General features: G+C 40.9%; 2 protein-coding genes across 10 annotated transcripts in view; one reads left to right on the plus strand and one right to left on the minus strand.

Annotated features, from left to right (window-relative positions):
• Positions 1-14,966, plus strand: part of Erap1 (endoplasmic reticulum aminopeptidase 1) — a 33,284-nt gene extending 18,318 nt beyond the window's left edge. For all 4 annotated transcript variants that reach the window (XM_023708465.1, XM_004625426.2, XM_023708476.1 and 1 more), the window contains exons 7-19: positions 209-322; positions 1,466-1,597; positions 2,511-2,642; positions 2,787-2,858; positions 4,343-4,497; positions 5,880-5,959; positions 6,440-6,623; positions 7,933-8,089; positions 8,735-8,919; positions 10,049-10,210; positions 10,695-10,835; positions 11,358-11,439; positions 13,726-14,966. In XM_023708465.1, the coding sequence (XP_023564233.1) occupies positions 209-322; positions 1,466-1,597; positions 2,511-2,642; positions 2,787-2,858; positions 4,343-4,497; positions 5,880-5,959; positions 6,440-6,623; positions 7,933-8,089; positions 8,735-8,919; positions 10,049-10,210; positions 10,695-10,835; positions 11,358-11,439; positions 13,726-13,881 (1,752 nt within the window). In that variant the 3' untranslated portion in view covers positions 13,882-14,966. The remainder of the gene's footprint in view (positions 1-208; positions 323-1,465; positions 1,598-2,510; positions 2,643-2,786; positions 2,859-4,342; positions 4,498-5,879; positions 5,960-6,439; positions 6,624-7,932; positions 8,090-8,734; positions 8,920-10,048; positions 10,211-10,694; positions 10,836-11,357; positions 11,440-13,725) is intronic.
• Positions 14,967-16,432: 1,466 nt separating this feature from the next.
• Positions 16,433-23,174, minus strand: part of Cast (calpastatin) — a 106,662-nt gene continuing 99,920 nt past the window's right edge. For all 6 annotated transcript variants that reach the window (XM_023708486.1, XM_023708488.1, XM_023708489.1 and 3 more), the window contains 4 exons: positions 22,755-22,847; positions 20,342-20,413; positions 18,408-18,491; positions 16,433-17,035 (listed from right to left, as the gene is read on the minus strand). In XM_023708486.1, the coding sequence (XP_023564254.1) occupies positions 18,423-18,491; positions 20,342-20,413; positions 22,755-22,847 (234 nt within the window). In that variant the 3' untranslated portion in view covers positions 16,433-17,035; positions 18,408-18,422. The remainder of the gene's footprint in view (positions 17,036-18,407; positions 18,492-20,341; positions 20,414-22,754; positions 22,848-23,174) is intronic.

The following is a 23,174-nucleotide window of genomic DNA, read 5'->3' on the forward strand; positions in this document are numbered from 1 at the left end:
CTACTTTCATATTTTATAATGCACATTGGAGGGTTTTATTTTTACTCTGAAAATATTTGTTCAAAAATATATTCACATTCATAAGCTGACATTAGACATTAAAAATGTGTCTGCCTGATTATGTTGTTTGAGCGTGCTGTGACAGATTATAGGTACCCCAGGTTGCGTATCAGTGTGTGAATAACCTGAGTCACATTTTTCCTTTCAGTGGTTTGGGAACCTGGTCACTATGGAGTGGTGGAATGACCTTTGGCTAAATGAGGGCTTTGCCAAGTTTATGGAGTTGGTGTCTGTCAGTGTGACCCACCCGGAGCTGAAAGTCGTAAGTCGGTATTTGTGTTTTGGGTTAGTCTGTTGTTTTCATCAATATTGCTGGAAAAGATTGTCTAATCTTTGGTAGCACAATATATAGAAGAGCATAGACAACATCCTTAGAATTAGACTGCAGAAATGTTAGTGAACTTCCAAGATACACCACGAAGACCTATCAGACTTGAGTGTGAATCTGTGGCTGCTATAAAATGTGTTATGCGGTATCTTCTCTTAATATCAAACAAATAGCAATAATGAGAACCTGAATGTTTCCTGTCATTTTCCCAATCTTCAGGCTGCTCACTGCAGAAGTATTGGGTGTAGGTTGCTGTTGTGTCAATAAACTCTACTTGGTGAATTATGCTTAAGGCTATATACTGTATTAGCCTGTACTCATGAATGGCAACTTACATACTTCAGGATTAGAATATATTTATTTTAAGCATCTCATCTTAAGCTTGAAATAATTGCTTAAAAGATAAAAATAAAATCATTTTAGGTAAAAGCTAGTGATTTACTAAACTATGTTTCATTTGTGCAGTTATTCACATTTTGCCTATTTATGTTTATAATTTAGTTATACATAGTTATAATTCTGAAGTTCATGTCATTATTTCATTATAATTGGTCATAAAAGTTTTCCATTGTTTCCAGGAAATCTTTAGTAATAGCAGTGACTACAGATGCATATTATTCAATTGAGTTAATATATCAAATAAAGAAAGTTAAGGATGGAATCTGTTCTTCATTTTTTTTATTCATTACATTGTTTTAAAGCTCAATTTCTTTGCTTAAAATACTGTAGTACAAATGAATGAAAAATGTCAAAATCACTACACATTTTATTTTCCTGTTCGTTGTTGTTTAGTTACACTAGTGGTTTTGTTTTTCAGTTAGTATAAAATGTCCTTTATTTTAAATTTCTAAGTATTTAAGAAGAATAAAATCCAAAATGTTTACCTGAAATTAATCTGGGGTTTTTCGAATGTTCTTTAGAGAGCATTATAATTTTGTTTTATTTCATAAAAACTAACAATAGCTGGCACAGAAATTGGAAGTATTGACCTGTCTTCCAGGTCAAATCTTTATCCTTTCCTCCTTTTTGTGACTGTAACACACGGGTGCTGTTTCTCTTCTTTTGCTGTTTCATTAGGAAGATCATTTCTTTCACAAGTGTTTTAATGCCATGGAGGTTGATGCTTTAAATTCCTCACACCCCGTGTCCACACCTGTGGAGGATCCTGCTCAGATCCGGGAGATGTTTGATGAGGTCTCATATGAAAAGGTAAAAGTGGACTGTCAGGGTACAACTAGATACTGGGGTGGAGAGACTTGGAAGGGTATGGGGTAATTTTGACCCCAACAGGAGCATCAGATCCAAAGCCTTCTGGCTCGACCTGTGCTGACTGGCCTGAGCTCTTACTACAAGTGTAACATACAATCCTAAAGATTATATTATAGTCAGTCAATTCTCTATTCTTTGTTGGGTTAAAAATTCATGACCTTTTGGAGGCTGACAAAATAGCTCAGCAGACTAATGTGCCTGTTTAGGCAAGCATAGGTAAGCACAGGGACTGAGCTTCAATCCCTGCCAACACATGCCACACCAGCCTCGCCACCAGGCTGGGCTGAGCAGGCCAGAGTCCAGCCATGGTGTCGCATGCCTGTAATCCTAGTGCTGAATTTCAGCTGGGGAGGCTGAAAGCAGGAGGATCACTACGAGTTTGAGCTGAGTAGTGAGATGCTGCAACAACCAAATACATTAAAAAAAAAAAATTCATGACCTACTGAAACTGCCTTTTGCAGATCCTTCACCAGGTAGGTATTAATTGGCTGTCAACTTTGCACCAGCCAAGCTTTGTATGTATTGAGTTTTTTGTTTGTTTGTTTGTTTGCTTGCTTGCTGGTTCTTTCTTTCATTTATTTATTTATTTATTTATTTATTTATTTATTTATTTTTTTGAGACCGGGTTTCATCATGTAGCCCAGGCTGGCCTCCAACTCACTGACAAGGATTCTCCTGCCTCATCCTCCCAAGTGCTGGGGTTACAGCTGTGTGTCATCATGCCCAGTGTACAAATCAAGCTTTGTGCTAACCAAGCTTTTTACTAATTGGTGCACCTGCAATTTAAAAGGAATTATTACACAATACAGTATGTGCCCAGACTACAGACATAATTATTTGTATTATCTTTCAGGGTGCTTGTATTCTGAATATGCTGAGGGAGTACCTTAGTGCCGACGCATTTAAAAGTGGAATTGTGCAGTACCTACAAAAGTACAGCTATAAAAACACGAGAAATGAGGACCTGTGGAATTCGATGGCAAGTGTGAGTAAGCTTTTATGTATCTGTGCAATAGAGATGGACAATTTTTCTCTGGTTTTGCTTCTTCTGCATCACTTCACTCCCTTTGAGAGGAGCTGTGGGCATTCCCTGCAGCAGTGACACTGATGTGCACATTTGTGGTTTTAGATTTGCCCAGCAGATGAGACCCAAACCCCGGAGGGGTTTTGTTCCCGAGGCCAGCATTCATCATCCTCCTCAGTAAGTCTTGTCCTCTACCTCTTTTCCTGTGGACATCTTTGAAATCATATTCTTCAAATATTTTTTTAAAAATGTGTTTATTTGGTGCAGGGTCTCGCTACATAGTTCAGACTTGTAGTGATCTTCCTGTCTCAGCCTCGCTAACACTGGGATTACCGGTGTGCACCACCTTGCCTGGTTTTGGGGTCAGCCGGGCAGAATTCCAGGGCTGGCATGGCATGCGATGCCAGAGATCAAACCCGGGTCATTGCACTTGCCAGGCAGGCGCTTAGACCACCGAACTGTCTCCCCAGCCTGGCACCATGTTCTTGGAAGGCCGCTCTGTGACTCAGATCCCTGGCCATCTCACCCTCATTCCAGATGATTCTGCATGGACTATACTAGATACACCACCTTTTATCAGCTTTCTTTTACAAAATGTTGTCTTCTATGATGCTTCTCCTGAAAATTGCCTTATCCAGCCTCGATGTGTGTAAAGCACTGCCTTTATGGTAGATCTTGTATGGTAGATTAGGGTGGCATTCTGTCCATCGGGGGGTCTCCATCCTTTCTTGAGCTCTGTATTTGTGAAAAACAGTAATGGCTGTGTGCATTGTGGAGTACAAACTGTGCATCAGGAGCACACAAGGGCTTACGTGTGTCACCTGCTTTATGCCTTGCAGTGGTCCCATGAGCCAAACCCTCTGATATTCCTGCCTTTCCATGTGGGCCTAGGAAATCCAAAGGCATCTAGTCATCAATTACAGAGCAGGGATTTGAATTTAGATCTCAAATGCTTTTAACTGCTAGACTATAAGGAATTCGTACCATTTGAGTCACAAAACAACCTGATTTCCCATTTATCTGAGTTGTGGAATATTTTTATAGGCTGCCGTGGGTGAATCTGGAAGTTCAATAGAACATTATCCTTTGTTTTCTTTATTTTTTATTTTTAGAGATTGCTTCATTCCGTGATTTCTGGATTTACTCGGTAGCATTTTTATTCTTGTAATGGCTCTAAAGTATTTTCCCCAAAGCTTTTTTAGTATTGAAGAACATATGCTGTACTGAGTTTGTGACCACTTGTTGAGTACAGACCATCTGTGTTATTGTCCTCGGAGCACAGGCTCTTGACTGACTTTCCCACCTTGCCTGCCCAAGAGCCAACGGAGCTGTACGGTGTTGAGACTCCCCCTTTCCTCTACCCTTACTCCTCATTCATTCATTCATCAGTCTGTTGCCCAGTGCCCAGCAGAAGCTGATGTGCCACCTGTCAGGCCACACATGTGTAGCAGAAGAGGCTGGAAGATAAACAGTCAGTGCCCTAGTGGAGCTTCCATGGCTGGGGACACCTGGGGAAGGGAGCCAGGGCAGGAGGCTGGGAGCGGAGGAGCCCCCTGAGAGACTAGCAGTGGGAGGCATCTCTCAGGGCACAAGCTGGCCCTCTCTCCTCTTGGAGTCGGGCCTGTGTGGATGACACTTGTGCCTTTGTGTCTGTTAACCAGCACTGGCTTCAGGAAACTGTGGACGTGAAGGCCATGATGAACACCTGGACACTGCAGAAGGGCTTCCCCCTCATCACCATCACAGTGAGAGGGAGGAACGTGCACATGAAGCAGGAGCACTATATGAAGGGGTCTGACAGCGCCCCAGAGACTGGGTAATGTTACAGAGTAAGACCCCTCCTGTTGCCTGGGTAACATCTGCCTGTTAGTATAAATCTTACTTTTGAAACACTGCCTTAAAATATTTCAGCTGAATCTATATGTCCCATACTTGCCTATCATCTCCAAAGGATTAAGGAAACTATAAGTTTGTGTAACCTCAGGCAAGCTAATGATATGTAATTATTTTAGCATTCTCATGTTATGTTGTTCAATAGAATGGAATTTCTCGTTTCTGGCTTGAAATTAGCTTAGATAGTTGCAACTGCCACTACATTACAAGTGTCCAGTACGTAGGTTGGAGCTAAGGACAAAGGAATTGAGTTGTTCCTAGGAATGGCAAGAGGCCCAGTTCCCATCTCGGGAGGCAAACTTGGGAACCTGACTTAGAACCTGAAGCTGTGACCCTAATGCCACAGTAGGACATTGTTAAAATGAGATGCTGCAACTTGATTGGCCCGGGATAGTCATGATGCAAAAGCATTTGTTTCATCTTGAAATAATTTCAGGCCTATGGAAAAGTTGTGAGAATAATCCAAAGAATTTCCATATATGTTTTATCCAGATGTGAGATAACTTTTGATCACATTTGGTTGATGTCTCTCTCTCTCTCTCTCTCTCTCTCTCTCTCTCTCTCTCTATTTCTCTGTCATGTACACACACACACACACATACACACACACATTTTTTAATTGTATAAGAGTGAGTTAGTTGGAGACAAGACACCCTTAGAATGTTCACTTATATAGTCACAGTCCAATTTCCAAAATTAGGACATAAACTTGACACACTAGGATTATTTGACCTATAATCTCTGTTCACTCATTCCAGTTATCCTAAAAAATATCTTTTAAATGAAAACAGAAAACAATCTCTACTTGAACAGAGGCTCAATTTTCCCATCATTTTGCTGTTTTTTTTTTTTTTTTTTTGGTCTGAAGCAATTTTTTTCAGTCTTCCTTTTCATTGTTTTCACATTTTCGAAGAGTAAAAGCCAGTTATTTTAAAGGATCATGACTTCAATGTATGTTTTCTGCTCTTTCTTCATGACCAGGTTCAGGTTGTGCTTTGCAGGTGGGAATTCCACAGAGGTGATGCTGTGTGCTTCCCAGTATATTTGTTAGGAGGTACAAGATGCCAGTTTATACAGTTACTGGTGGTCGCTGATTTAAGTTAGGTCTCTGTTGACCATTTCCTTGAATTTAAATTCCTAATACTACTCAAGGAATTCAGAATGGATGCGTAGTACCCGAGCTAGAAAATGGAATACGTTTGGAGACATTGGCTGTAATAGTTTCAATCCCATCCTCTTCTAAACTAGCCATAGCTACTTGTTCAATAAATCAGAAAATGAAAATCCATCCCTCCTTTCTTTCAGGTACCTATGGCATGTTCCACTGACATTCATTACCAGCAAATCAGACTCGGTCCAGAGATTTTTGCTAAAAACAAAGACAGGTAATTTATTGTGAAAATAGCTGGTTTAATTCAAAGAAGTGTGGAGATAACATAGAATTTAAATACTAAATGTCTTTTGCTATTTATCCAGGTAAAGAGAAGGGATTAGGTTGAAAATTTTGCCTACTTTTAAACTAGAATGCTAGATAGAAATTAGGACCATTAATTTAAAGTGCTAAAAACAAGGGATTACCAATGAAAACGCTCACTGTTTTGTTAATATTACCAGGGTACATCATATGTATGGCCAGAAATGTGGTCGCATTCTTTCCATAGATATATAAAGCTCATAAAATTGGTATCCAAGACTAGTGTTGAGTCTTGTCTATTGGGTTACCATTGTCTGGTTTCTAAAAGATAAAAGTGAATTTAATTTGTTCAGCATTAAACTCTTCTCTGGTTTCTCTGTCCAGCCTCAGATCAGGAAAACTTTCCTGAGTTGAGAGTACAAGGAGCTATGATTTATGTTATTTGCTCTAGATGTGCTCATCCTCCCAGAAGCAGTGGAGTGGATCAAATTTAACGTGGGCATGAACGGCTATTACATCGTGCACTACGAGCATGATGGATGGGATGCTTTGACTGGCCTCTTAAAAACGACGCACACAGCGATCAGCAGTAACGATCGGGCTAGTCTCATTAACAATGCCTTTCAGCTTGTCAGGTAAAGCAAGCAGCACAAAGTTGTGGCTTACTTTTGAAAGCAGCTGTTACCTTTCAACGTCTTGGTTTCCTAAGATGAAACTGATTGACTGTTGCTAATAAGCAGTTGAAAGGTATTGTCCCTAAATTCTTCTCACAGTCGTTTGCTTTTACCTTGGGATTAGCCTCTTGTCTGTGACAGCTAGGTGACTTGAAATGCATAATCTGTATGTTAATCTTCCTCATTCCCAATTTAGATCAGATCAAGATACCTGTAAAATCCAGGAGACAGCATCCTGGTGAGGCCCTGTGCCTCAAGCCTTGTCCTAAGGAGTTTTTGGCCCTACCACATTGGATCAGTTTTCACCTATGCTGGGACTACAAACATCTTGAAAGAAAACTAAGTAATCTAGACCCAGATGTTTGTTACATCTCTTGGATTAAAGGAGAGATTTAAAACAAATGCCAACAAACCAAACCAGTCAACCAAATAACAAAAACAGCCCTCTACATGCTCAAACTTCACAGCATTTTAATGGATTACACAGTTCATCAAATTTGGCCCCATCCAGTGATCTTTGTGTATCTGAGAATAGAGTGAACAGTGTCTTTTGTCCCCCTTCCATAACAGTGATTTTAAGGAAATCTTTCCACACCTAAAATTCACGCTTTTTGATCTTTAGGCATAATAGAAGTCCTAAGGGCAGCTTTATAATTCTCATCCCTATGTACTTCTGCCCTGAATATTGAGGTCTTTCTGGTACTTCTAATACTAGACTATCCCTTCCTGATGTGGCAAAAAGCACAGAGCAAGAAGTTAAGTGTGTATCTGTTTTTTTTTTTTTTTTTTTTTTTTTTTTTTTTTTTTTTTTTTCCTGCTGAAAAAATTCCTCTGTGGAGCCTATTTCTGCTTGAATCTTAGAGGGTTCTACTTTTTTTATATAAGTACCTACCCTCCCACTGAGGCTTTTAATATTAACCCTCTATTGTGAAGGGTTTCTGTGTGTATTCAGTGTCTTTTTGAAACAGAGAAGATGGGGTCCTCCAGGGACCATACATTTGCTGAATGCAGGTTTTCCCACAGGGCTTCCTGAAGGCCCGTGAACTCCTGTTACCCAGGAGTTCTGCACACAACCCAGTGTGTCCTGGAGGACTGATGTCCTTGCGTTCTTTCCCCATGGAATCTTGCCAGATGTTAGGTTTAATGGGAAAGGACACTAATGTAAAGTCATTGTTTTGATGGAAGACTGATGCAATGTATTTTGCAGCAAAAAGTTGACTTACTGGATTTTCTTTGAATATTACAAGTAATCATGGTGTCTTTTGGTCAGCATCGGAAAGCTATCTATTGAAAAAGCCTTGGATCTCACACTGTACTTGAAACACGAAACTGAAACCATGCCTGTGTTCCAAGGGGTGAAAGAGCTGATCCCTATATACAGGTTAATGGAGAAGAGAGATATGGTTGAAGTGGAAACTCAATTCAAGGTAAAAGCCAGAATGTGCTTAGGATAGTTATAGAACTTTGCTTTTCTTGTATATGAAAAAAAAGTGTTTACCATTGTGTATTATGTGTGTATGTATATGGGAAAAACAAATACACATTTAATGTTTGGATTAATTAACAGAATTCTACTTTGTCTATCACTAACATAGAATGGCAGTGCTAAATTCTGTACTTAATTTTCATGGACTTTTAATCTCCTTCCTTTTCTTTCATTTTACTTCTCTAGTATGATCACCAGCATTAAGATTTTTCTGAGATCATTTTATGGTACTTTAAGAGGCACAAACTTGTTATTTTTGCAAAATGTCATAAAGTTTTTGCACAACTTGTTTTTAAAATTGTCATGCAACTGTTACTTTGAGCTCAAGCATGGCTGTTCAGCCTCATTTTAAGTTCAGCCAGGATAGGCTGTCTTCACCAAAGATTGGTATGCAAATACTAAATCCCTATGTCTTGTTCTGACCTGTTTTATAATTAAAAAGGCCTGCACACTTTAAAAGAAGAATTGGGTTAAGTTTTAAAAGTTAGTTGCCATCATCTGAGTTGAGTACTGGCTCTAATAAACACAAAATGAGCTGTGACAACACTCATGACACCTGTCACTGTCCCCTGGTCTACCCCCTCAGGCCTTCCTCATCAGGCTGCTGAGGAACCTCATTGATAAGCAGACCTGGACAGACGAAGGCTCGGTCTCAGAGCGCATGCTCCGGAGTCAGCTCCTCCTGCTGGCCTGTGTGCGCAATTATCAGCCCTGTGTGCAGAGGGCAGAAGGCTACTTTAGGAAGTGGAAGGAATCCAATGGCAACATGAGGTCAGTCCCTACTGAAGAACTCATTTTATTTTGTTTTGGTACCGGGGATGGAACGCAGGACCTTGCGCTTGCCAAGCAGGCGCTTGTCCCACTGAGCTATATCCCAAGCTCCTCATTTGTTGATGTAAGGGTGTCTTTCCTGTTTTCTATTATTGATATTAACCACTGTTAAAAAAAATACACCCACACACACACAAAAGTTATAAACAAGTCTTCCCTGCTTCAGTTATTGAGGAAAATGAATTGCTTTTTTAATCTATGTATCCGTGAACTCTGTTTTAAGAAATGCTAGTAAGGGAGTCAGCCCTGGAACACAGAAACTCCCATTCTGAGTGGCAGCCACAAAACCTTGCTGCCTCTCCAGTGTCTTGAGCACTGTAAAGCAAGGTAGGGCTGGCTTCCTGTGTCCAGAAATCTGCTCCCACAATGCTTCAGTCATTTCGTGTTTGGAGCTTAAGCACCATGAAAGACACATGTACTCCCAAAACCCACAGGCTTCCACTTAAAAGAAATGCTCACAGTGATTTACTACACTTCTGTCTTCTGTTCCTGGAGGAGATTTTGAGCCGTTTGGATTTTTTTCATTTTACTTGAAAGGTGAGCACCAATGGAGTGAGCCACATTATTGAAATGTTAGAAATGTTTTTTTGTTTTATGTATTTAGTACAAGGTCTACAGGGTCTCACTACATAGATTGGACTCGTAGTGATCCTTCCTGTTTTTCAGCCCCCAAGCTCTGGGATTACAGGCGTGCTCCACCCTACCCAGTCTCAATCGTAGTCTCAGTGTACCCTGCGGGCAGGGCTGGCAGGGCACATCAGGGATTGAACCCCAGCCGGCTGCTGCGCTCTGCCTAAGCAGGTGCTTTAGTCCCCTGAGCTGTCTGGCTGGCTTTAAAAAGGTTAGTATTTATGAGTGACCTTTCACATTAAGGTTTTAAGAAGGCTACTTAAAATCTAATTTGACATATTTTCGTCCCCTCTTTCCACTGAAGGAATGCAGTAGTTTTCGTGTCCCAGGCATGCCTCTTTGAGTGTGGGCCCAGCTCACCAGCTCGTAATGGGACACCACTGGGCTCTGAGTGTACCTTCTGCCTCTCAGATACTGATGGGTTTGCTCTTTCCCACAGCCTGCCGGTGGATGTGACCTCGGCAGTGTTTGCTGTGGGGGCCCAGGACACGGACGGATGGGATTTTCTTTTTAATAAATATCAGTCTTCTTTATCCAGTACTGAGAAAGGAGAAATTGAATATGCCCTCTGCCTCAGCCAAAATAAGGAAAAGCTTCAGTGGTGAGTCATTCATTCATGTTGATGAGGCCAAGGGAAATTAAATTAGATCTCATCATTCTGGTGTCTATTTTTGTTCCGGGGCCAGAAATGGCCTATTACGCTTGGAACATTTATGCGAGTAGGCACACTTCTAATCAGAATAGCAAATCATTAGGGAGGGCCAGGTGTCAGGGAAAATGCTTAAAGACATTTATATTGTGTATCTTTGAAGCAATAATACGCTTGATATATTTACTAAAGCTCTATTAACTATTCTTTTGAGCAAATTAGGGAATAAACAAGAATAGGTATTATAAATGCCATTTTACTGTTAGTTTTTACTATCATGTAGCTATCCTGGGTCTGTCAGGACTCTGGTTACCAACTTACCTACTTGGCCTTCATTACTGGCAGCCTGGGTTTTTTCTCTTACAAGTTATTTTACTGTACTCTTTATAACTTTTCATCACCTATTCACTGGTAATGGCTCTTGTCTTCATTATAGGTTACTAGATCAGAGTTTTAAGGGAGATATAATAAAAACCCAGGAGTTTCCATATATTCTTACAATCATTGGCAGAAACCCAGTGGGATATTCATTGGCCTGGCAGTTTCTGAGGGAAAACTGGAATAAACTTGTACAAAAGTAAGTAGTGCCCAAAATATGCTGGGATTGGGTAAGTTCTGTAAACGTGTCATGTTTTAATGCTGATGTTTATAAAAGAATAGTAACAGTCTAAAGAAGTGTTCTGATTGAAGGTGGCAAGTAGAGGTACTTGGAACTTCTATTAAGAGGGGAGCCCTAAGTCGGTGCTAATGAGGCAGATGGTAATGTTGTCCATTCCTCTGGGGCTCCATCCACCCCTGCCGGCTCATGTGAAGCCCTCCTCTCTCTAGGTCAGTCCTACTCTTCCTAGCACTCCTGCATCTTCTGCTTTTATCTAGGTCTTACAGTACTCCTCTACTGACCTTTCTTAATGATTTGTTCCACTGCTGGGCATGTAACATATTTTACAACCAGATCTTAACCCAATGGAAGACAGTGATTATGTTTTATATTCTTTCATGCTTAATCAGTTTTTAGCTAAATGCCATCACAGCTGAGGCACTTAATACATGTTGACTGCATCAGTATTTGACAACAAATTTGGACAATTTCCATTTCAAGGTTTGAACTTGGATCGTCTGCCATAGCCCTCATGGTGACGGGTACAACAAGCCAATTCTCCACCAGAGCACGACTTGCGGAGGTAAAGAGAGAAAGTACAATTTTTCCTTTAAGCTTAAGCCTGAAGACCAAATTCTTAAAAGTGAGATGACTTAGAAGTGGATTTCATCAATTTACTTGGGGATTCCATGCTACTGAGATATAAACAAAAGTCAGTTGCAGATAAACTGGTGGAAACCAGACCTCTTCTTGGAGATAGTAAGGGTCCCTTGTTCTGCCATTAAAAAATAACTTGAGATGATTAGTCCTTGCTGAAAGGTGTGAACAGTGAGCTCTGAAGGTACACGCAACTGAAGTTGGCCACCCAGTGGTTGTGAGAGAGGCAGGTGTGGAGCCCACATTCCTGACTCTAAGTCTGTGGTCTGATCTTTTTCCTTTTCCTGCACATCTACTTTCAGACACATTCCTCTGCGTCTCATAAAATCCATCAATAAAATGTTAACATGAAAAATTAGGGCCAGCCAAATAGCTCAGCGGATTAAAGCACCTGCAAGCAGGTACAGGGGCTGGGGGTTCGATCTCCTGGCCTGGTGTGCCGGGCCTGGCCCCAGGCCGTGCTGAGCAGGCTATTGAGACTGGGTGTGGTGGCACGCACCTGTAATCCCAGCTCCTGGGAGGCTGTAAACAGGAGAATCACTATGAGTCCGATCTAGTAGTGAGACCCTGAACACCCTGTAGACCCTTCCCTAAAAATACCAAAAAAGAAAAAAAAAAAAAAAAAAAACCAAAAAACACTGTAATGAACAGCAGATAACTATGTGAAGGAATTTGGTGATAATTATTGAGGTAGTACCCTAGATTTAATAAAAAAGCTTAATAGCAATCAAGCCAAAATGAGAAATTAGTATGTTGTCAGAAAGAACAGACATGAACTATACAGGTACACTACAAAAGCAGACTTCCCTCTTGTGCTAAACTGCTTCTTTCCCCTTGCACATGAAACTCCCTCAGAGAGGCCTGTTGGAATCAGTCACATAATTCAGGTGCTGCATTTCTGAAGTAGGTGAGGACAGAAGAGACAGTTTTGGGTCAGGAAAAGGTCCTAGAGCTGGTGGGTAGAAGGTCTGCTTTTCAGTGGTGTTGTCTTGATGGGCTCAAGAATTAATGAAATATTTTGACCATTAGTAAAATTAGCAACATGGTCTGAATTATTGATGGTCCAAGGGCCCGAAGTGATTTTGAATTGATAGGGAATTAATCTCAGGTTCAGGAAGGTAAACTGAATACAAGGTGGGGCAGGGAGGAGGAGGCGTATTCCGGGTCCTCCAGCACAGGCCATGCCGTCAGCAATTTGAGGATTTGTGTTAAATGTAATATAAAACAACTCTGAATCATTTAAAACTGGAATTTGATCCTTCTAAAGCCCACTTTCACCTCACCTCCTCCTCCTAACCTCATAAAATGGTATTATGACATGGATTTTTAAGGAATTAGCTCTCTGGAATCCATGCTGAATAAATAATACATTTTGGCACACACTTCTTTCCTGACTACAAAATCAAATTGATGGACTAATGCTGTGAAAAGTTGGGGGAAAAGGTTAAGAACCCTGTAAGGTGAAACAAAATAGTATAATCCTCAGTGCTGTGGCACAGTTAGCGTGGCCCTCATGTGAGCGTAAGAGGTGTGAGTATACAGAGAAGAAAAAAGAAAAAAGAACAAAGACATTTCTGAGGAGACTGCCAACAGTCTCTTATCTCTTGAAAACCATGGAGAACTTGTCAATTTTATCTGAAGAGAACAATACATGGATTGTGAATTAGGATAAAAAATTTGGCAAGGTTTGGGGTCTTACCACCAGAACTTGCTAAGAACCCCATCCCCTACAGCGTTTCTATAATAACACATGATGTGAGGCCCAGGGAGCAAGGCTGCGCTTATGGGGTTGAAATTGTTTTGGTTGGCAAAGAAGATGCAGTGCACATTTTGCTTTTCAGATATCATGTTTTGAAAAAAAGGAAGTTCTCATCTGTGTGTATAGAACCGAGTGCATGTTACATAGACACACTCAATTAAACCTTAATTTAAAAATGGTAAACAGTGTAGCCTTTTAAAGTCTGGCAAATGTGAATAAATAAAAGAGCTGCAGAGAAAAATGCAAAAACCTGCTATTGTGAGCCATGAACTCATTTCGTATAGATCAAGCTTATGTGTACATAATCGTATCCAGACACCTGGCGCTGCTTTCTGTAGAGAACTTTGACAAATTCTAGAATTTTGCCTTCAGTTTTCTTTTAACTAGCCTTAGTAACATTTCCTTAGTGTGATAAAATTAATTTTTTAAAAAAATCCATTTTCTCCTTCCAAGGTAAAAGGATTCTTCCACACTTTGGAAGAAAATGGCTCTCAGCTCCGCTGCGTCCAGCAAACTATTGAAACCATAGAGGAAAACATCCGTTGGATGGATAAGAATTTTGATAAAATCAGAGTGTGGCTACAACGTGAAAAGCCTGAGCTGCTGTAAACAGCTGTTTCGTGCTAAGTTCTCAGGATCCAAATCGCCCAAATTATCTTGAATGTATGTATTTTCAAACTAGAGATGTTTGGGGGGCTCCAGCTGAAGACACTGCTCTTCCCTTCAACTCTGTCATTGACCCTTTCTGTGGAAAGCCTCTGTTCTCATCGAGGGACTGCTGCCCTGCAGCGCACATACACCAGTGGGCTGTCCACCACGGAAGGGGAAAGCGCTTCATTCTTCTCACTTGTTGTTGTACCCTTGAAGCCAGCAGTGTTCAGAAACCTCAAGACCTGTATGTCTGTCATTCACACGTTTCATCAATGCCCTTAGAAAGCCGACTAGCGAAGAGAACATGGAATGCCTAGATGAGTAGCTAATAAGGGAGGCAGCTACCTGGAGCTCTCCACACTTGCCACCCGCCCACCATGCGTGCCATCCACCCTCCCCACGTGTCGTCCGCCCTCCCCACGTGCCGTCGAGCGCCATCCGCCCACACGTGCCGTCCGCGCCGCATGTGCTGTCAACCATCCACATGTGCTATCTGCCCTCTCTTCCTTGCTTCATGTCCAGATGCTGACTCGTGGAGCCCAAACCATCAGGTTTCCTCGCCTGCTCGATAGTGGGCAGTGGAGAGTCCCAGGGGTTTGGCTCTTCTGGAAAAATAGTGTCTTTATGCCCACAGGAAACACTTTCCACTTAAAGTCATACTGGAGCGCTTGGTAGGGGAATGATGTCTTCTCTCTTAGCTCTTCCCCTGGCCCATTTTTAAAAATTTCTTAAGAACTTACTATTGGCACTTATTGCCAGTATATAACTGTGGTCACCAATGGGTGATAATATATTTTGAAACAAAATATTTGCTTCTAATAGCCCAAGTAAAGACAACGCAGTCTACTATTTTTGAATTGAAGTCTTACATAGGAATTTCTAAATGGACACATGATTTCAAGACAAAAAAAATATGACATAAAAAATGTAAAAATGAGTTGCTCTAATGCTGTGGGATAGACTGGCTTCTATACTGTTCCGTTTTTATGCCTAGTGCATGGCTGATGGTTTGAGAAATGAAAATAAAGACAAATTGCTTGTGATGTCTTACCCAGACTAGTTTACTTCTTCAAAAAACACACAGCCGAGATTGTAATGTAAAATACTTTGCTTTAATTGTATTTTATATCTTGATCAATGAAACAAAAATACTGACTTTCGGTTTGGTCACTTGAGGAATCGATCTTCTTTGCTTCTGAAAAGCCCATTTTCTATGCAGATGTGATTTGCCACCACAATGGGCAGAAACCCTTTTGATAATAAACACTTGTTTACTTTTAAGCAGATATTTACAAATACTTTCTCCTTATTAGATGGATAAGGATAAAAGGGCTCCCTTAGATCCACAGCTTGCTTGCGCTATGAGCTACTAGCAAATACCCACCCTGAAGATATTTTTCGTAAAAGGAAGTTTTTTGTTTTGTTTTGTTCTGGTGGCCGCTCAGCCCTCCTGGGGGGGCAGGGCTGGCACAGCATGTGGTGCCGGGATGAACATGGTCTCTGCACCTGCCTGAGCTTGCCTAAGCAGGCACTTTAGGCCACTGAGCTATCTCACCGGCACAAAAGGAGGCCTTCTCATATCCCTTAAACATTTACAGGCAGTCTCAGATCTCTAGATTCCAGTAAGTCATTTAAAAATACTTTTCTCTGTGCATGGAAATTAGTACTTCTGCAATCATAGCTTTGGAAACATCATCAATGTCAAACATTTCAGTCTTTTTACTTTTTTAACTCATAAAAAGAAGGAACAACTATACTATTTATTGAGCAGGGTGGAAACTTCACTAGGTGGAGGGTGAAGGCTCGTAGGGTTGTGCCAAACCTGCAGAGAGCAGTCTCAGGGAGTGGCAATGAACACTGACATCAGTTATGAGCCATGTTACTATTTTTACTTGTCCCCTTCAGACAGTATTGGTGATATGCTTAAGTTTACTGAAGTTAGTACAGGCCCAACAAAATCCTTACCTTACTACTAAGAAGGCTGTGCTGTCTGGAAACCTAAACTTCTGAAATCTCTTATCCTATGTCCCTCATATCCTTTCCTTCATTCACTGCCAGGAAATGAAGATGAAATTAATTATTTATCAAAATCCCATCAATGATACCAGCACAATGCTCATAAACTATTTATTCATAAAGATCTGAAAAGCCTGTCCGAATTGTTGGACATCAGAGACTACTTCTTAAACTGCTGGGGAGGGGCGAATTTTGTGTAAGTTTATTTGGTAAACAACTTCTATAAAGTCAGATAAACAGTGTGAAAACCAGTGTGGCAAATGGCTCAAAGCAAATGAGCTGTTAGGTTTTACATAGAGAATAGAAAACAGAGCTTAATACCACACTAAACCAAGACATATGCAGATCCGAAGAATTAAACTGTCTTGTTTTTGAAACTTGCTAGGTTGCTGGCCTATCGTTTTGTTCTTGTGACTTTTCCAAGTCTGGGTATGTCTCGTCTGAGTACGCAGACATGCTTGTCCCTGGCAAAGAAGAAACAAACTAAGGAGGAGACTGGTGCTTCCTGGGTTGTCCAGGTTATCTATTATTAATTTATTATTAGCAGCCAAAGAGGAGATATGTGCCCGACGTACAATATCTTATATTTGACTTATAAACGTAAACCCAAAGAAACATCAAATATAGTTCAAAAGCTCAGGAGGAAAGAGGGCAATAGGAAATCAGAACATTGACAAATGTTTAGAGCACTGTTTTCCAAACACTAAAAAACAAAAAAACTAAGTGCAAACTGAAAATACTACTGAGATTTATAGGCACTGTGTGTAGAATGTGCAAAAGTTTGCAATGTTTTTTTCTCTATTTTTTTGGTGTTGCTTTAGTAAACTTTATCAAATATATTTCTTACAAATATAAAGCTTCCATTCCCAACTGAAGGCAATTCTTAAAAATTCAGTTTATCAATATTCAGTACAGTAGCACAGGTAAACCAGATAAATTCCTCCTTGTTCTGGAGCAGAATAACCAATCAATGTCTATGACATCAAAAGACTTAACAAGTATCACTGTTTGGAACCCAGAAAAACTCTTCTGTTGCCAGTGCCTTTTGTTCTTCGAAAGTCACCATCCACCAGCTAAAGATTTTATGTGCAGGCACCTTGAAAATTTCAAAGGAAAAAAAGAAATCCAGTGAATCATTTGATATGCGATTTTCATGGTTATAAGCACAGTAAATATGCTACTTAGCAAAAGCACTGTATACAGACAACAACGCTATGTGAAGAAATGAATATATTGATGTTCTGGTTTGTGTCTAGGTGTCCCCCCAAAGCCTCATGCAGTCTTGGGGTGGCTTCTGGAGTTTGTGATTGACTACTGTGGGTGTGGCTGCTGCCCCTGCCCTGGGGCAGGTAATTTGCATTACAATGTAAGGAGGGAAGAGAAGCCAGCTGCTGGAGCTGCTGCTACCCCTCCCTTGCGCTCTCGCTCTTTGCCGCCACCATGAAAGGTTGCCCTCTGCTCTGTGCTGCTCTGCCTTGGCGCCAGCTGAGTATGGACTGAACCCTCCAGTAACTGTGAGCTAAATAAACCTTTCCTTCCTTCATTTTGAGTGTCGGGTATTAGTCCCAGCAACGAGAGAAGAGTACTAAGACAATTGATAACAAGAATTTTTGTTTAACTTAAGAAAGTGCCAGCCCGGCCCCTGCCGTGCCAGTCCCGCTCCCAGGGCGTGCTTAGATGGTGATTGAGACTGGGCATGGTGGTGCACCTGTAATCCCAGCTCTTGGGAGGCTATAAACAGCAGAATCCCTACAAGTTCAATCCAGTAGTGAGACCCTGAACACCCTATAGACCCTTCCCTAAAATACAGAAAAAGAAAGGAAGGAAGGAAGGAAGGAAGGAAGGAAGGAAGGAAGGAAGGAAGGAAAGAAAGGAAAGGAAAGGAAAGAAAGAAAGAAAGAAAGAAAGAAAGAAAGAAAGAAAGAAAGAAATTTTAAGAAAAATCTTGCAGTTAACTTAGTATGTCTCAGTATGAAATAAAAATGGATTATGGTAAGAGCTGAACTTGATTTAACCTATATTTTCATTTCTTGTAGGCTTTGGTCAGTAGCAAGCAGTAGTGTGCTTTTGTGGCTTAGAGTAAGGCATCTCCTCTCTGAAGAGTTAGATAAGGACCTCTCTGTCAAGATGGATCTCAGAGATTCCTTCATTTTTTGGATTTCTTCATTCACCATACATTGGAAAGAAACACAGCAGCTTACTTTCCGATACTGAGACAGGTATCAGTGGCCCATCTTTTCCTGTGCCTGTATTCTAAAATTCCTGCCATTTCCACCAAACTCTAAAGAATACGTCTCCCCATCCTGCCCTGTGTGGGTATTTATGGTAATACTAATGGAGGACATTTTACTAAAAGTTGTAATGTGCTAATTTTGCATGCAAAGAGGTGGGCTTCGTTTCTCTTCCCAAAACACAGGCTATGGAAAGGCAAAGGGAGGGTCTTTATGTACAGCACACACCCCACTTACCTGATCCTGTCAACTTTAACTGGTATTTTTTTCTTTTTTTGTATGTTTTTCATCACCTTTTGGCTTGGAACCTTCCTCCGTTTTCTAGAAAGGAAAGCAAACCCATCAGTGAGGTCTTTCTTTTCTGAATTAAATATTTACAACATGATCCACAAGAGAAGGTTTATAAGAAGATAAACCTTCTTCATAAGGCTTCTCAGAATTAAAGGGACAAAAGCTGGCAGTCAGTGGAGGAAAATTAAGATAACCCTTTCCAAGTTTCTCTTCTTCACTTGGCCAAAACACTGTATTCTTCTCTCTCAAATTTCTAAGGTAAAAATAATCTTAAAAATAGTCAGTGAGCCTAAAACTCTAATTCAAGATTTAATTCTTTAAAAAGACCTATGCGGGTAATTTTTAAAAGTGCACTGGTTCTCTTGGACAGCTGTGGGTCATCATTTTCCAGCAATCCATCCTCTGCCTGTATCTGGGGACGTGGCTGCCCCGCTAACCCACTTGGTGTACATGGTTACTATTTTTTCTGTTTCTTGTTTAAAGGTTGATAAGCTACTATGTTATAACTAAACTTAAACAAAAAACACATATTTAATATGCTTGAGATATAATGGCACGAGCAAGTATCAATTACCATGTTTCTTGTGTCTTTTCATGGAATCCATTATAAGACTTGTCTTGTTTTTAAGAGTTTGAATGCAATTTAACTAGAGTTTTTAAAGCTATGTCTTTAATTTCTCGTAAGAGAGAAGTACAGTTATAACCCTTGAGTGTTGGTTCAAACCATGTTGTTCAAATTGGAAAGGATACAGACATTGTCTAATCCACTGTCCATTCCTGACTACAGCTTCAGTAATTTTATTAATAGGAAATGCCCAAATGTTGTGCTCCGTTAATGACCAAATCTAAGACTGAAGCTGGACCCTGTAACTTTCATTCATTAGTTTGCATTCTACTTTCTAGAGGACATGAAACATTACATACTGCCGCAAGTCGGGTGCTGAACGTCTCTCGGAGATCCACCTGTAAATGGCTGGTCCTCCAGGGGGCACTTCTGGGGGTGCCCCGACCTTCAGGAGGTAGGGCCTCAGGAGAGTCCTGCAGGCACTAGGCTGTGCCTCAAAGAGCGCGGTGGCACCCCCTTTCTTCCTCTTCGCTCCCTGGCTTATGTGGCGAGCAATCTGTTCTGCCACACGCATCCCATCCCCACATGTGCTGCCTGGCCACAGGACCAGAGCAGTGAGCCCATCAGCCATGGATGGGGCCCTCCCACATCACCGACTGAAATAAAACTGTTCTCTGCTGTGTTTCAGGGATTCACTGTAATGATGGAAATCTAACTAATATGTGGACTAGTAGTCCTGCTATGTGTGAATCTCCTCACGTGCTGTCTAATGAATGACACACTGGACCAGAGACTAATACCTTCCCTGATGTCATATATTACCTTTCCTGCTCTCAAGTTCATATAGACTACATGCGTGGGTGGTAACGGAATAAGAGAATGAAATGCAGGCAACTTGAATGGTACTAAGAACACTTGTTTAGATTTTTAAAGTAGTAGGTACTTAAAAACATATATATATATATATGGGGTTGGGGAAATAGCTCAGTGGAATAAGTGCTTGCCTGGCAAGTGCAAGGTCCTGAGTTTGATCCCTGCTACCACCAAAAAAAAAAAAAAAAGTTAAAAAAAAAATATATATATATATATACATACATACATACATATGTAAAATACGAACACACATACACACCCACATAAAGATATATAATTTTAAAACTAATTTCATTAGTGAAGTATGCCAGGGGACAGGGAGTGTTTACGTATCATTTATTCTAAATAGCTTAAAACAAGGAACCTAATAACAAACAGGATAAATCCCATTTCCATGTAATTCCTGAACTAATCCGTAGTGCACCTGTTGCCCCATGCCTACCTTTGCCGAATCCTTGGCTTGGCTTCCATTCTTGGGGGCTTTGGAGCCAGAAGCGCCCTTCCTACGCTTGTCCTAAAGCAAATGTAACGTAGAAAAGTCACTGGTATCGCTGGTCCATCTAGCAATGAACAATTGGCTGCAGCCAAACTAAACTATTCTTTGTCGTAGCCCGTATTCCTCCAATTTAATTAAATAATATTTTAGTCACTATTTTTTAAACAACAGTGAATATAACAGAAGTATTTAAGACAGGAGAGAAAAAGGTTAAAACTAAGTAGGGAACTGCAGGTCACGCTGGTACTCTGCTAACTGCTGTGACAGCGATTCACCCAGACCCTATTCTGTTCACTAAAATGGAATTTATCTGTTATAAAAAGACAAGACATAAGAAGTTGGCGAAAGTGTGAAGAAAAGAGGCCCCAAAGCATGACTTGGTAGGAACTAAGTTTCCTGAAAAAAATTGAGAATAAAATGACCATACTACCTAGAAATTCCATTCTGGGTGTATACCTTAAAAAATATGGTAAACAAAGGACCAAATGAAAACAAAGCTTTGTAAGTGACAGGAAGAGAGGCTGAAGGGATAGGAGGGGACTGGAAAGGGATAAGAAGGTAAACAGGATACACCATGTACAGGTACAAATTTCCTATGATAAATGTGACCATTGTGAATATCAAAATTGTACCAAAAAATCTAATAAAAATTTTTTTGAGAGATGAAATCATCATCTCATAAAGATATCTTCAGTCTCACGTTTCTTGCAGTATTACAACAGCAAAAATGTGGAAATGAACTCAATATACTCAGGCAGGTGAAGTTTTAGGATATGTATATACATGTCTCCTAGTCAGCCTTTAAAAAGGAGATCCTGCCGTCTGCCACAGCACGGATGCATCCAGAGGTGAGGGTGCTGCGGAAAGTGAGTCAGACAGACAGAAAAGTACTGCATGGTCTCACCCACAAAACAACACCAAGTTCTCAAATGCACAGCTGGATACGGCAGTGTATCATGGGTGAGGCCGTGAGGGGGCGCTGCGGAGATGTGAAGTCATGGGCGGCGGGGACAAGAAGCAGAGAAGTAGGATGAATAAGTCTAGAGACCTAACATACACCATCAAGACTCACCCTACAATTATATTACTTTACAGACTTATTCAGTAAGTAGTCTCAGCTTCTCTCTTCTCAAAAAAACCTGAGAAGCAGATAATGTTAGCTGGTTCACTACAGCAAACATTTTACTATCTATATGTATCATGTTGTAAACTGCAAATAAACACACGCACACACACACACACACACACACACAGTTGTTAAAAACTGTAACAAAAAAAGAGGCTGTCTTGATCATACTGGTGTTTATGTGCCAATAAGCCAAACCATGACACATTTTCAGTGTTACAGTGGAAAAATGTAATAAGGCAAAGAGTTGGAACAGGTTATACATAAAAATAAAAAACATTTACTAAATAATGGTATTAATTAGGAGCTTCCAGGTATGAGAAATAGGGGGCCAACAGGGTCTAGAAATGAAGTCACCCACTAAAGGACTGCCAACAGCAGGGAGCTGTGCTTAACAACAGCTCAAAGGAGAGCAAGCTGAGATCTGCAGAGTTTATTCTTCTGAGAAGAACGATCAGGACACTCATTTCATACCCTCTACCCTCCACCTAATGTGCAAGGGTGTGTGGTTAATAAGTAAAATCCCCACGGTTGTTGAATTACATGTTCCTTTCCCACTCATTATTAATCACATGTGTCTCAGTGCCTAGTGGATCCCAGGCCTTCTGCTAAAGCCGAGCAAGAACTAGAGACTGCTCACAACCAGGGATCAGCACAGCTGAGTGGTGTGCTGCTAGTGTTGTGAGGTTAAGCACGAGAGGGGCTGCTTGGCTCAGCCCGGGGAGGGAGGGTGCTGAGGGGGCTTCCTGAAGACATGGCTGCTGGACGAGGGCCTGAAGAGATGAGGAAGAGTCTGCTGGCTGGGCCAAGACGAAAGGGGAAAGGAGCCCAAGAGGGCACATAGGCATGGAGGGCTGGGGAATCAGGGGCTACTGTCACTGCAGATGAGCACAGTCAGTGTCACTGTCACAGTACAATACTGGAACGTCACAGTACAGTAATGAAAAGTGGAGGCTCTGGAAATTCTGAAGCAACATAGAAAACATGATGATGTGAGGTTAAGCAATGTGTTATAAATGGACAACCTTGTAACACATACTTGCAGGAAAAGACTGAGAAAATATACCAAACAGCACTATGTATGGGGTAATGGAATCATAGATATTTTTCCTTTTCTCTATTTTTAGGTACTCCATAGTATTCATTTCATTCTAATTTAAAATTACATATATGTGCACACTCCCCAAAACTCCCATCTGTATTTCAAAGAAAGTCTATGAAAAAGTGCTCTACCTTTGTTGTGTTCTGTGTGGTTTCTGCAGTTGAGGGACAGCTGTCTAGCTCTCCCGAGAGGACATCAATGGGGTCTTTGTCACCTGAAGGCTTCTGAGATATTAACAGAAATAACCATCAAGAAGAAGCGCAAGGAAAGTACTACACGGGCCCTCTGCCCACATCACTTCAAAACAAAAGAAGTATAATTAAGAGAAAGTCTGCCTGACATTCTTTTCCTTACAGAGGTATACAAAGGAGACGATAAATCACAAACATTTTGGCCCCTTTCTTTTCTCCTACTCTTTAACACAAGTGTTCTTACCTGCAAAATAATAGCCCCATGGCTTACAGGGCTTTGGTGAGTAGTAACAGACCAGGAGCACATGTACACTTACGTGCGGAACTTGGTACATAGGACCAAGCATAGGACAGGCAGTC

This window comes from Octodon degus, unplaced genomic scaffold (genome assembly GCF_000260255.1).
Source record: "Octodon degus isolate 3935 unplaced genomic scaffold, OctDeg1.0 scaffold00009, whole genome shotgun sequence".
Taxonomy (NCBI): domain Eukaryota; kingdom Metazoa; phylum Chordata; class Mammalia; order Rodentia; family Octodontidae; genus Octodon; species Octodon degus.